Source organism: Hylaeus anthracinus, unplaced genomic scaffold, assembly GCF_026225885.1.
Source record: "Hylaeus anthracinus isolate JK02 unplaced genomic scaffold, UHH_iyHylAnth1.0_haploid 12000, whole genome shotgun sequence".
Classification (NCBI taxonomy): domain Eukaryota; kingdom Metazoa; phylum Arthropoda; class Insecta; order Hymenoptera; family Colletidae; genus Hylaeus; species Hylaeus anthracinus.
The window spans coordinates 11,556,663-11,570,189 of NW_026534347.1; the positions used below are offsets into that span (position 1 = coordinate 11,556,663).

The 13,527-nt window shown below is 39.0% G+C and overlaps 1 protein-coding gene across 2 annotated transcripts in view; it reads right to left on the minus strand.

Annotated features, from left to right (window-relative positions):
* The window catches only part of LOC128890062 (uncharacterized), a 48,912-nt gene extending 36,983 nt beyond the window's left edge, over positions 1-11,929 (minus strand). The window contains exon 1 of one of the 2 annotated variants that reach the window (XM_054148249.1): positions 10,739-11,929. In XM_054148249.1, the coding sequence (XP_054004224.1) occupies positions 10,739-10,780 (42 nt within the window). In that variant the 5' untranslated portion in view covers positions 10,781-11,929. Of the gene's footprint in view, positions 1-9,407 lie in introns of both variants that reach the window. The other variant, XM_054148250.1, reaches the window with a different exon arrangement.
* Positions 11,930-13,527: the final 1,598 nt, after the last annotated feature.

Here is a 13,527-nt window from a genome sequence, read left to right on the forward strand (position 1 = left end):
ACACAAGATGCGTAATTTGTAAGATAATTCACGTTATAATACGTGTTAAAGCAAACTTTTAACGTTTCTAGTTTCTACCACTTAAATATAGAGTAATTGAAGGGTTAGGTATAGTCAGGATTTTCAAAGAATCGGTTTCTTTTTCTTTTAAAATATTATATAACATCTTGAAAATAAGTCTGCAAATTTCAAATTAATCCGATGAATAGTTTTCGAGATATCCTAAAATTATAAAAGGCTCTCTGACTCTCCATAGAAGGTAACCGGAGTAAAACTTTAAACCTGTTTTTTTTCGAAAATGTATTTTCATAGTCGGTGACCACTGTAATTCAAAAACCACTCGACGGATTTGAATGAAAATCACACACTTTATTCTAGGTATAAAATATTAATTATTGATCGAAGGATTTTCCGTTTTGATTAAAGCTTCAATTTTTATAAACGATACACATTTTTCCTTGCAAATGCATAAGCAAATGATCAGAGGCCGCTATTTTGTTAATTTAAAAAAAAGAATGAAGGGCTTCGATTAATTACTAGATCAACTATTAATCTAATGTTTTGCGTTTGTTAGATTGGTTTTAGATGAACCAATAAAAAGTTATGATTGGCACCGCAATGCTCTACTTGCGGAACGGGGTCCAACAAATAAGGCAATAACTCTGTTTACTATAAATATTTTGTTTTGAAATTTTTCTCGAATAAAGTTAAAACATTACATAATAACTTAGTATTATTTGTTTTATGAAATATATTAAATTACTGTAAACAAAATGATTTAAAATGCCCATTTTTTCACCCCGCTGACTAGACTTGACCCCTTAAGGAAAATTTTACTTTGACAAATTTTAGTTTTGTCTACCTTCGTTGACATACAGATGATGGATCGTACAATTTAAAATGAGTTCTCGAATTTTTCAATTTTAACTATATCAATTCGAATACTGAGAATACTACCAAGTTAAATATTAAATCAACAATGTATGAAAAACATTTGTTACGCACATAAAACCTAACGAATGTAAAGACTAACCGATAAGCTTCGAACGCTTATGTAATTATCGACGTGGAAAAACTTGTCGTTAAAAGAAATATACAACCGTGTATGCGAAAACAGTAGACTTGGCGTCGGATGGAAATAAATTGTCATACTTATGATACTTGTCATGATACTTGTTACGATTCAAGAGGACAACCCTAGTCCGCATCCGAAAATTATTAAAAAGGTTTTCCGTATTTTGACTCTCTACCGCGGAATGTTTCTTTCAAATCAGTCTGCGTCTAAGCGAGAATAAGTGGAATGAAATGTTGCCAAAGGAAAATCGTAGTTTCGCGTCGGATTGAATTCACGGAACAATTCCGTGCCGGAAAGAGGAATAAAGTTCAAAGGGATTCGCCTAGCTGCGCGAAAAGAAGTAGAAAGTTTCGCTCACGAAATAAGATTCCATTTGAAATTTAGATTTCGTGTTGGCGGAATGCGAATCGAGGAAACTGATAAGGATTCCAAAGGAAGTGGAATATCGAGGGAAGTTTCGCAAACTTCTGCAAAGTATAACTTTGAATGATTCGTACAATCGGTTGCAACTTCCAATTCCGAGGCCATTTTTCTTCAGGTGAAAATATTATAACTCGGAATAGAACGTGTTAAACTTTATTATGGTAAATCAATTACAAATTACCATTACTCGATGAGAAGAAATTATGGAAGACGTTTTAACCCTTTGCACTCGGATGTCCCCCATAAAGGAACATCGCAAGTCTAGCAAATTTTGTTAGTGGTTATATGGAATAAATTTATGCTAGAGAAATATTTTAAAAAATGCATGTTTTCTTGAAGTTTTCTTTTGAATTAGTACGAGAAAGCAAACCAAAATATGACGTACATACAGAGATTTAGTAAAAAAAATTCACAGCAGGCGTTACTTGGAAAGAATATGAAGTAAAGGGTTTTCTAACAGAGGTTTCTGAGTTTTGTTTTTAATAATAAAATATGTCTGGCAACGTGGCGTACATGACACTTTCAGTTATGTTTAATTACAATCATGTGTACTTTATTTAAAATATACCAATTGAACATATTCAATATTCTGGAAACTGTAAGGCCGTCCGCACACGAAACTACTCAAAAGAAACGTAATTGATTGGTGATTGAAATCACAAACTAGTTAGCTATTGGTTAGTAATGATTTTGAATATTTTTAGAAAAAGCATCTACCGCTGTCCGTGCGGTGTAATATTACAGCAAGGTCATAGCCTCGGTTATTGCTTGAGCAAACATTGTTAATAATTAATGTAATGTTAACTATTGTCAAAAATGAATTTTTAGCTATTTCAACTAACAGATATAACGATATAGAAAAATTTCTCACGATTACTGTGTTTGATGAATACTTATTCTCAACCGTGATTCTAATTAATATCACTAGTTTACAAAATAAAAAAAAAAATTGTACATAATTTGATAATTTCTATTTTTTCATGGCGATGGAAGAAATATTCGTGTTTTATTTTAACCGAAAAAATCAAAGTTTCTCATATATATTAGCTTGTAACACTTAAACTATTGAACCGATTGAAAAATAATGTGAAAAGCAATTGTTGGAAATTCGATTACCTTTAAAATGACGCCTTGCGCGACGCAATCGGACGTTTCTAACTCGAGACATGACCTAAAATAGTGAACGTATGTCAGAAAAAATCGAAAAAAAGAATTAAAAAAATCATATAAAAAAAATCTATCCATAGAAAATTTGTTTCTTGCGATTTTCAAGTTTAGTAGGCCAAAGTACATAAATAAAAAATTGTGACATTAAATGTACATTTTGGCTATAAACTAATCGATGATCGATTTAATCGAAGACTGAATGATACTATACGCATTGTAAATATTCAATTAATTCGGAGATATACATATTTAATGCATTTAAAGTTTCAAATTATTATAACAATAATTAAAATAAAATTTAAATAAGTAATCGTGAGGTATTTTTCTACATTTTAATATCTATTGATTGGAACAATTAAAACTTAATATCTACGTCCTATTGTAATAGGGCCACGATAACACGAAACAATTTATGTTGACTCGAATATAAAATTTTAATTACGAAAACTAGCGGACCTTGGACGGATTGGCGATCCACGGTTTGAGATACACTGTGACGGAGCATAACTGTCGCATCGAAAAGTAAGCGAAGCTTTCAGCGAAATCAATTTCCACGGCAACTGCATTTCCGTCGCGACAGGGAAAAATATCGCCGTCGGTACAGTTCTGGGTGCTCGTAAATAAACATTATTGCCATACGTGGGCACATTTAGACAGTTTCGTCGCTACAATCGCCGGAGAACCATGTATAAAAGGGACAAAGAGAAAGTGGGAGGGGTTGGCGTTGGCGCAAAATTCGGATCGATCTCCACGAGGAAGCATTGTAACTCCGATTAAAGTTTCAACTACGTGGAAAACCGCAATCTAGCCGGGGATCGACTTGCTCTGCTACCTCGTGCATACAGGGTGGATGGTTTAAGTGGATAATACCTATGTACGTACAAGGATTGACAAAATGCTCGCGTAAATACAAATTTCAAATAACGAATAAAAGATCGACTACGTTTAAATCGACAAATAAACGATAATACTACATGTACAATAGCAATTATAATTTTAACGATAAAATACGATTAGACAGGTTTTTGCGAAAAAGGTTTTAGGATTTTATTGTTTTAAACGAAGTCGTATCGCTCACGTTTAATTGTAACTGCGTGTTCCATTTAACTTTTCCATTTAACTTAAAATAAACAGAATCGAGTATACAGGGTCTACTTTTTCATATTTAAAACTGTGCGAACATATAAGTCACCAAGAACTACTAAACATTTGTCTAAAACATTTTTTAATTTCACTACCGGAAATACCTAGAAAATTGTGGGATAAGTTGACGGGTAGACTCTGTGTTCCATAACTTATCTTTGAAATTATTATTTAGACGAGAATTTTTCTCATTTTTGAGTAAAGCGTTGGCATTTGAATGGTCCCACTCTGTATATCGCTACGGAAGGGAGAAGTTCAAAGAAGAGAATACGCCACGGAAAGTAATATCTGCCAGCAGGAACTTATGCGGCAGGCGGGGTGTAATCGTACTTTGTATTTTATCAAGATCCTGATGCGACGGTGAATTATGTAATTGCGACTCGCCTCGCGGCCCTACGAAACGCTGAAAACCACCGAGCCAGGATGGAAAATGTTTTCCCACCCCTTTCGAGGGGACCCGACACGGGAAAATTACGGGGGGAAGAACACTCCCTTGGAAATTTCCGAACGGAGAAACAAAGAACGCGAGGATGGAAAAAGAATATTATCTCGCCCTATTATTTCACCCTTGGCAAATGGTCCTCGAAGAGTTTGGGAATGGAAATTGTTTCCTCAAAGGAAACTTCTGACAATTCTGACATTCTGACAATTTCAGCTAAAGGTAACAAAGACGTATATGTAGTGATGATACTTTGGGACACATCGCTTCCATACTATTTTAATCGAAGAAAACAATTATTTAAGCAAAATATGCGCAAAAATAGCAATGAAAAAACACTGTGAAGGTTAATAAGAAATATTCTGCAACATCTCTAAAGTCCCCATAAATGCACGAACTCGGGACTGAACTAGTGCATTTATGGTAGACTTTGTATATTCTCTGATATTTGCCGACGAGCTTCGAACGTAGAGAAGAACAGCGAATAAAGGAAGAGGACGGAGCGAAAATACCAGGCTACGTCGGTGAGATAATTTAATGCAACGGTGAAACTTTTTTATTATTAACTTTTTTGTTGTAAAACCCTTACCATCATATTCCTGACATTCTTCTGATTAAAATGAGACCAAACACGATATAATTCGGACGATATTTACAATGCATTTTTTTTTTTTTTTTAAGTTAGTGTTCTACAATATATGATACATAATGAGTTGTTACAACTGTTGCGAATTACGTCGTATTTGGTATCATTTTAATCAGAAGATAGTCGTAGATAGTAGTAGAAGATTAAATTGTCTCACCGGGTAATCCGATTCCAGATCATGTTTATACTGTTTAGCGATCGAATTCGTGGACCCCTCAATGGGTATTATAACCCTGTCCCGGATCATGTTACACTGCTCAGGATGGCTTCAGTGCATTTATGGTGGAGATATTTGTGCATTTATAGAGACCTTACTGTATTTCGTTAAAAATAAAAGACGCGAAAGACCTAAATTATCGAAACGATTGAATAATTTACCAATAAATAACGAGCACGGTATCTATTGTGTTGCGGCTTTCTAAAGTCATTACCCTCGACGGAGTAGAAGATTACAATTTTTTAAGAATTGGATAAGGACACCAAAGATGATTTGTTGGATGATTAATCCAGATATCCGCGCAAGCAAGTCCTGAATAAGTTAACCACTGAAGTCGTTTCGGGCGAGATAAACGTCGAGAATAGAATAATTCCTCCATTAATTCCACGGAGACGTCTCGTTGGAAACAGAAGCGTGACGACGACGTTATGCAAAACTTTGCTTTCCGTTACGAATTCGCGTTAACGTTCCACGTTTTTCCGAGGATCGACGAAATCATAGAGCGCCTCGCGGCACGTTAATTGAATTGCTAATTGAGCCAATGAAATAGCGTTTTCGAAGTTTGTCATCGGAGAAACGCTTGCATAATTCCCCTTCAGGTCGTTACGTCAAAGTACGGTGTTTCTTCGGTAATAATTGCCAACGTTCAACAGAGTTACAGCAGAAATAACAGACGCTGGGAATCATGGTTTCCCTTCTGCGTTGGAGAAACGGTCCGGATCCAAGATTTATTTAACTCCGGATTCCACGTTCCACGAGTTCCGTGAATCGGAATTTTTCAAGATTGAAATCTCTTTCTCTGGAGTCTCCGTAACGATCAGAATTAATGTTTAATTCGTAGGAATGAAGAAATTTTTCCGATCGTGGAACAAATACAGAGTACAGACTTGATATTAATTAATTCGATGTATTGATCTGGTCAAGCACGTATTTAACAAAAATTCCACCGATACGCAAATAAAAATTTAATTCTAAATTTGAAACGCAGAAACTGTCTTTTCTTTAGAGGGTGTCTTCGTAAAAGTTTGTAAACCACTGGTTAAAAGTTTTCAGAGACGGCGCATGGCGTTTTTGTTTGTCGGAAAAGCTCGTAACATGGTTCTAGAATTATTAAATGCACTGAAATTACTGTTAATACACCAGACGCGAACGCATCGGCTTTAATTGGTACACGCCGGGTACCATTAACGTTTTAATTAGCGGCAAGCAAGCCTGATACGCCGGCCGACATTTCCTCTGCGCCCGCGATCGATGCTTCAGTATTACCCGCTAAACGGCAACATTCTATTTATAGACATAACAAACACATTTTGTTCCCTTGACGCGATGCACAAACGAGAACCACGACACAGAAGGACCCCCGCGTTTTCCGAATCGAGACTCAGAGACATCCAATTAACGTCCCAGCCAACACGGATTTTTATCGGCCAGCCAACCCCTTTTTCCTCAAACTTTTCCATCCTGCCCCGGAAAAAGATTCCGCAGACACTTCGCTCTTTATTGTGCTCGGCGTTTTCTCTTCTCCCGAAGGCTGTGCGCTTCGAGCTTTTTACCTTTTTCGACGAAACGGTAACCAAAAGAAACTCTCAGGTTTCAGAGGTTAACGGGCAACGCTACCTTTTGACTCGAACCAAATGTTCTATAGCGAGACACAGCCAAAATGGTACACCGCGTAGAAAAGTATGTTTCGTCCTCTGAAATGGTTTAGGAATTACTTAACACTTTCGCTGCGGACGAAAATAAGTAACCGTTCGCTGGGAGTTGCAATTATGATATCTTTTTTAATGAAAAATTTCTTACAAATGTTTTAATATGATTATTTTGAAAAGCATATATTATATATATGATTGCTGAACAAAACAAATGAAAACTGAAAAATAATAAAAACAACCATATATTTTCAGTTGGACACACATGTGCGTCATCCGCAGCGAAAGTGTTAAAAGAAATAGTACATCGAATATATAGAGTGTTTCGTTTAAATCGGGATGGTTAAATATCACACGAAAGGATGAAACTATAAAAGAAATGCCTTTACAGAAGTTATTTGGTTGGAAGGGACAAATTATACGGAGTATATAATTTTATTGTAAGTGAAGTGGCGGGGCAGACATATCTAACGAATGAATTTTTATAAATGAAACCTTGTTTATTTTTATCCATAAGATAGCATTTTTTTAGTAGAATTCATCGATCTATCTTACGAGGCTTTAACCCTTTATTTACTGGCGGGATTTATAAGTCCCGTCAATTTACTCATGGTACTGTATTAATTAAAGGCATTGAGACCTATTGTGACTTTCAAGTCCAGTTCTATGAAGTTCGTTTTTAATTGTTGGATGCCAGCACAAGCTTTTTTTCTTTCGGTAGCTTGTTAGAGGCAACTGTATAAAATGATACAAGACCAAGATGGACGCTTAAATTTTAAAAACTTTTGAGAAATTCAGTAAATAAAGGGTTAAAGAAATGCTGCAACCGACGATTAATTGAAACGGTTAAACAAGAGTGAAAATTCAAGAGTATTCAATTCAATTCAATTCATTCAAGAGTATGAAAATTGTTGCGAATATTCGAAAAAAGAAGCTTCTAAGAAATTACACTTTCATTTTCCCCAAAGTAACGGAGGATAAAATTGAGATCGATATTTCCTTCCAAAGCTGTTGCAGAAAAATCCAATAAAAACGCGGGCATAAAGGAAGCTCTAGAAACGGACGAGTGTGGCTGAGCGTAAAACGAATGCAAATGTACGTAGACGTGGAAGAACATAACCGATAATGGTATGGATTCGTGAACCGATGCGTAAGTACAAAATTTAATAACTCGCGCAACGGGAAAGTGCATCGAATTCAAAATAACACGGTCAATCGACGTTACCGGCCAAGTCAAATCCAAACACTGTAATTTGTCGTAAGTGACACGTACAGGTGCTGCAGCTTCTGCCACCTTTTTCTGGAAACGTTCCGCGAAACGAAAGTGCACTTTTCCGTATAGAAAGTCCACGACAATCGACGTCGAAGCATCGAACGTATTTCAAATGAATTATTTTTAAGATCGCTAAATAATTGAGTCTATAGTTTCATTGTTGGCGCGTTAAGAGCAATTCGAAAAGCATTTAGGCGAATACAAGTAAAGTACTGGAATTTGCAGCAAAGTTTTATTTGATCAACGCTTCACGAATAAACCTTAAGCGTAACACGTTTATCCGGGATGTTTGGTCGATCGAAGAGTTAAATTCTAAGATGCGACCACGAGTGGATCTCAAACCAAACTTGAATACAAAATTGAATACAAAACTAATATCAAAGGTTCACAATGTTTCCAATTTTTTCAATTTTCAATATTTTTTAATTTTTCTGGTTTGGGTTCTAGCGCCGCTCGTATTAATAAAGATGTTTCTCGATCTTTTTATTTCGGATAAGCGAAACTAGACTAGAATATCCCCTTAATGTACTTGTTCCGACGATTTATTTAATGGAGAATTTTAACAAAGCTACACTCTATTACTCTCTGATTAAATGCGAATCATACGAGTCTATTTCGATTTAATTTGAGCATCCCAGTTTCCCGTAACTATATGTTATAAAATTCGAAATTATAAACCATTTAAACAAAAATAACAATTACTGACCACATCGTTATTGAGATATATTCATTAAGAGGATCTAGCAAGATAAGACTATATGTACCCATATTACAAGTCTCACCTTCTGTAAATTATTTAACTATGTTCCACCAACTCGACTATCGTCGGGATTTTATATGTAATACTTCGATAACAAAGCGTTATTCTTTATTTTGTTGGCGGTGGTAACTCAAAGGATTGTTTGCAACAACCAGAAATGTTATTATTGCTTTTATACAACGCTTCACGAAGGAGAAGGATCAATAAGAGAAACCGAGAGTATTGGGTACATCCCATTTACAGTGATAGATTATTGCAAGGAAAGTTTTATACAATGCATTCCAAATTACTAGATTACCCGAAAAACATTTTCGCTTTTTATCGAATGAACATAACCAGCTTCAATGAACTTGTCAAATTAATTGGACCAGCAATAGCGAAAGAGGAGGAGATTGATTCAGGACCTGTGGAGGAGAGATTGAGCGTTACGATACGGTAGGATAAACCACAAATATTACCTCCATACTAATTGTCTTTTATTAGAATTAAAATCACAAAGTTAAGTATAGAAAGTCTGCAGTCTACGGGGGCTCTAGGTATCCACACTCTACATATGTAACCAAGGTTAGATTCTGTCTAGAAAAGCGGATCCATATTTTCCACAAGAGTACTTACAAAGATCGATGTCGAAGGATAAACGATCGCTCATCGTTACAACCTCAAACGAGTTCCAAATAACGCTTCAAGTGTCCCCAGTGGAATCTGGAGTACAAAGTTGGGAAAGGACGTGGAGCAAGGCAGAGCCCGTTTCCACGACGGGACCTCCGTAAACGGGCCACCGTGCGCTGCACGGTTTCTAAATCGCGGAGTTGAGTCGACACTCCAGGCCAAGTGTCCCGTAATCTCTCCAATCCTCCTCAACCGGGCCATTCGGTGATCCTCGCGATTCGGAGTATTACGCGAGACATCGATGCGAAATCGTTTGTAAAACGAAATCGCTTCGTACTCGGAGTACCGTATTCCCTGGGCGTTTACTACAGTTTCACTCGTAAGTAAAACCCGAGAACAAACAGGTAACGTTACATTTGCATGGAGGTTTCGAGTATACAACCTGGACGAAAAAAGAGGGGCTCTCTTAATATCGGGTGCTCTGGATTTTATTAACCGTACGAGGTACAGCATCTTCGAGCTTAGGTCCAGGAATTTCTATTCGTCCCGTACGAGAAACTTTATAATGTCTTGATGATCGTTGTTATAATGAACGATGCAGGTACATTGTTGCCTCACAGCTGACAACAACACGCGTTTATTTTGGCTCGTGGGTAAAGTACATACAACTATCAAGGGAAACTGGTATTCATGAACAGATCGTGAGACAGATCGAGTCGATTGGCTTGGACCTCAAGCTTACATGGGTCTTAATTTACTTATGAAAAATAATTAAGAAATTCTTCGTCGCTGATTCGTAATCTCTTAACACTTCTCACAAATCTACTAAATACGTATTTCTACGTGACCCGCGCTCCAGTGACAAAGTTAATTGGAACGATCACAAGGCTTTGGCTAGTAAACTATAGAGTAATCTCATAGAGTAATCGGAGTCTGTTCGAAGAGCGTTCTAAGTTCATGTTTGCTAGATTCTTCATGTTTTGCTAGGTACGCCTTAGAAACAGAGTCCAGCCTCAGAATGAGCCACAGCGATGTTATACTCTGAAACTGTAACTCGTTGGGCGAAAAGGAGTTTGGTCTTTGTATCCAGAGGGTGTTTAAACGGATCAAGGGGGCCACCGCGAGGTAAGCGATCCGAGGCTCACTGGATCTGTGAGGCCGTGCGCACGGATACGTCATGTTCTCGTGGTGAGGAAGGATTCTCTTTCACCGCAGAATAGCTACGGCGAGTTGAACGAGTTCCAGTGGCGATGGTGACTGGTGACACCGGCATGTAGCGTGGTAGCCGGGAGCACGAGGTAAACGAAACTCGGGCCGATTTATCAGCTATTACATACCTCGGACAGGGCGTCCTCCATCATATCGTTGGTATCTCTCATGACTCTCGATGGAAACTAGCACCGACAACAATCACTCAACGCCCACGTTTTATCCGTTTCCTACTCGGTGCGTTGGTATTTTTCACTGTGTTCTTGGTGTTCTTCGGCGTGGCCCTCTTCCACCGAAGAGTGCTCCACGAGGCCGCGAAGAGCGAGGAGAGTTCCCTATCGAACAACTGGAAAGATCGTCAGCTAGATCGTCAGCTATTCCAGGGTAGCTGGTGTTCTCTGTCACGAGCACATTGTTCCCCGATCGGTTCTCGAGGAGGCTGTTTGTATGAACGCGCGTAACTTCGCCGTTGGATCGATCGTATCGCAACGTGTCACTTCCCTCCCTCTTGCTCGCCGTCTGTGCGGCTGGTTCGGGTTCGGAATCAGCCGTTTCTCTGCGTGCACGGTTCGGTGGACTGTCGACTCCCGCGACACAGGGCCACCGATATCCGACGATCGTTTGCGGATCAGCTTCAGGCTGCGGTAGAGTAAAGAAAAGGGGGATGACGTGGTGGCATCCGAGCGTGGCGAGCTCAAAGGGCTCACGAGAGGATCGCGAGACGATCCATCGGTGTACGCGGCTTTGGAAACACTGGCGAGAGGCGAGCGCTGTCAGGTAAGCCAGGGAGCAGGTCGACCGTCGACGGACAGCCAGCAGGCCAGACCTGCCACCATGACACTGCTCCCGTCTTCCTCTACCCTCGCACGGTCTCTTCCTTGCACCGACTGCTTGCAGCTGCCTTTCCTCCCTTCTCTGCTTACCCACCTTCCCCTCCGTCTCCCTCCACGACGCTGTTTCCACTCTCTTTCGCCATCCGCGTTTCCCCCCCACGCCTGGAACCCTTCGATCCTCTTCGTCGCTCCCGGCTTCTCAACCAATCTTTCTCGTTCTCTCCATCGAGCGATCCTCCCTCTCCTCATCCGGCTTGCAATTTTCCTCCCGTTTTCCCCGCTGACCAGGTTTCATCCTCTCTCTCTCTCTCTCTCTCCTTCTTTCTGCACCTCGCTCACCCCTTCACGCTGGGGTTTCCCGCAGACTTCGGCCCCGCGAACGATTCTTCCTCCCACGATTCGCAACTCTCGCAAGGAAACGGTCGAGATCGAAAGACCGCGGAGTTCAAACCAATGAACGGCGCGCTTCGAACTCGCGAGCTGAAGTTCTTCTGATTCGCGCGCACATCATCGATGAAGATTGAGAAATGATGAAAATATCGGGGGATATCAATTCTGGGATGAATAGAGGTCGATTCAGACTATACGACACGGACCGTCATGTTCCGGAAACGACACGTACCGGCACCGACACGACAAAACATTCAAACACGCGTTTTAACTCTTTGGGACACGGTGGGATTAAAAGTGTCCCACCTTTTTGATGGACCGCAATGCATGGTGGGATATTTTTAATCCCACCTCGAAATTTTGCAATAGCTGCATGTGTATAGGTTTATATTTCGTCTTATTTACATGAAGCAGTTGGTAATCTATTCATCCAATGTTACAAATGTATGCACTTATGTTGGCAACTTTCAACAGGCTAATACCGGTTCAACAATTGTTGTAAGCGGAAAGTTTATTGGGATAATATTTCTTTCCTGGTTTTATGTGAACAATCGTAGAGGTAAGTTAATTTATATAAAAATTAGTCAAAGATTAAATTTGTTTGCAAATGATGAAAGTATGGTAGGATTTTATTCGTTCCACCATGCAACTTGGGGAGTAATACAAAAAAAACATATTTTTATTTTGATTGTTTATGTTTTAATATTCTTAAAACTATAAATATGACGCCCCTTGTTATTATATTTATTCTGTTACATTATGTGATACCTTTATTAATAAAAATATAACAATTTTGTTTGATTTAAAACGCAATAAAATTCCTGTGCAACATGGGTCTATTTTATGACCTGAATTCCTGTGCTGCAAAGAGTTAATGGAACTATTCACACTATTCCCGTTGACGGAACGTTCAGGTCGGAGCCTGTTAAGTGTGAATAGTTCCATTAAAATGCGTGTTTTAATGTTTTATCGTGTCGGTCCCGGTACGTGTCGTTGCCGGAACGTGACGGTCCGTGTCGTATAGTCTGAGTCGACCTTTTTAGACGTTAGAGTTTGAGGAGCAGATAGTCGACCACTTGCGAACTAACTTTTTAAAATCGAAAATCTTAAGACTCCCGTTGATAAAAAACTACTTTTACTCTTACTTTTCGGTAAAAATGGAAAAGAAACTTGCGATGAATGTATGAAAGCAAGGATGCAGCGTCGATAGGTTTCTTGAAAAGCGAAGGAAAACAATGTCACGGCGAAGAAGATTGCGAATTTTTGGCTGGAAAAGGAGCGCCCTCGCGGCATTACAAAGCGGTTCACGCACCCTGGCGGAGGGCAACGGTGCAGACGAACAGCTGCTATTTCACCTGTTCGATATATTATTTAAATGCTTCACCTGCCGCGATGTCAAGATACCGTGAGATAAGCAGCCAGCGTTTCCTGCTTTTTTGGCGACATTGGGCGAGATTTTCGGCGCCATTTCTATTGCTCGAAATTTCTGTGAATTCCCTCGCGCTATCAACTTGCGAAATCGATCGCGAAATCGATCGCGAAACGTGATTGGGCGCAATTAAAGAGCTTATCTCTAAACCGTTTAAAACTTACATTTTTAACACGTGGAAATTACATGTTGCAAACTTTTCTTTAATTTCTAGTATTAAGGATTTTTCGAAATGGAGGATTTTGGATTTAGGATTTTGTTTTTT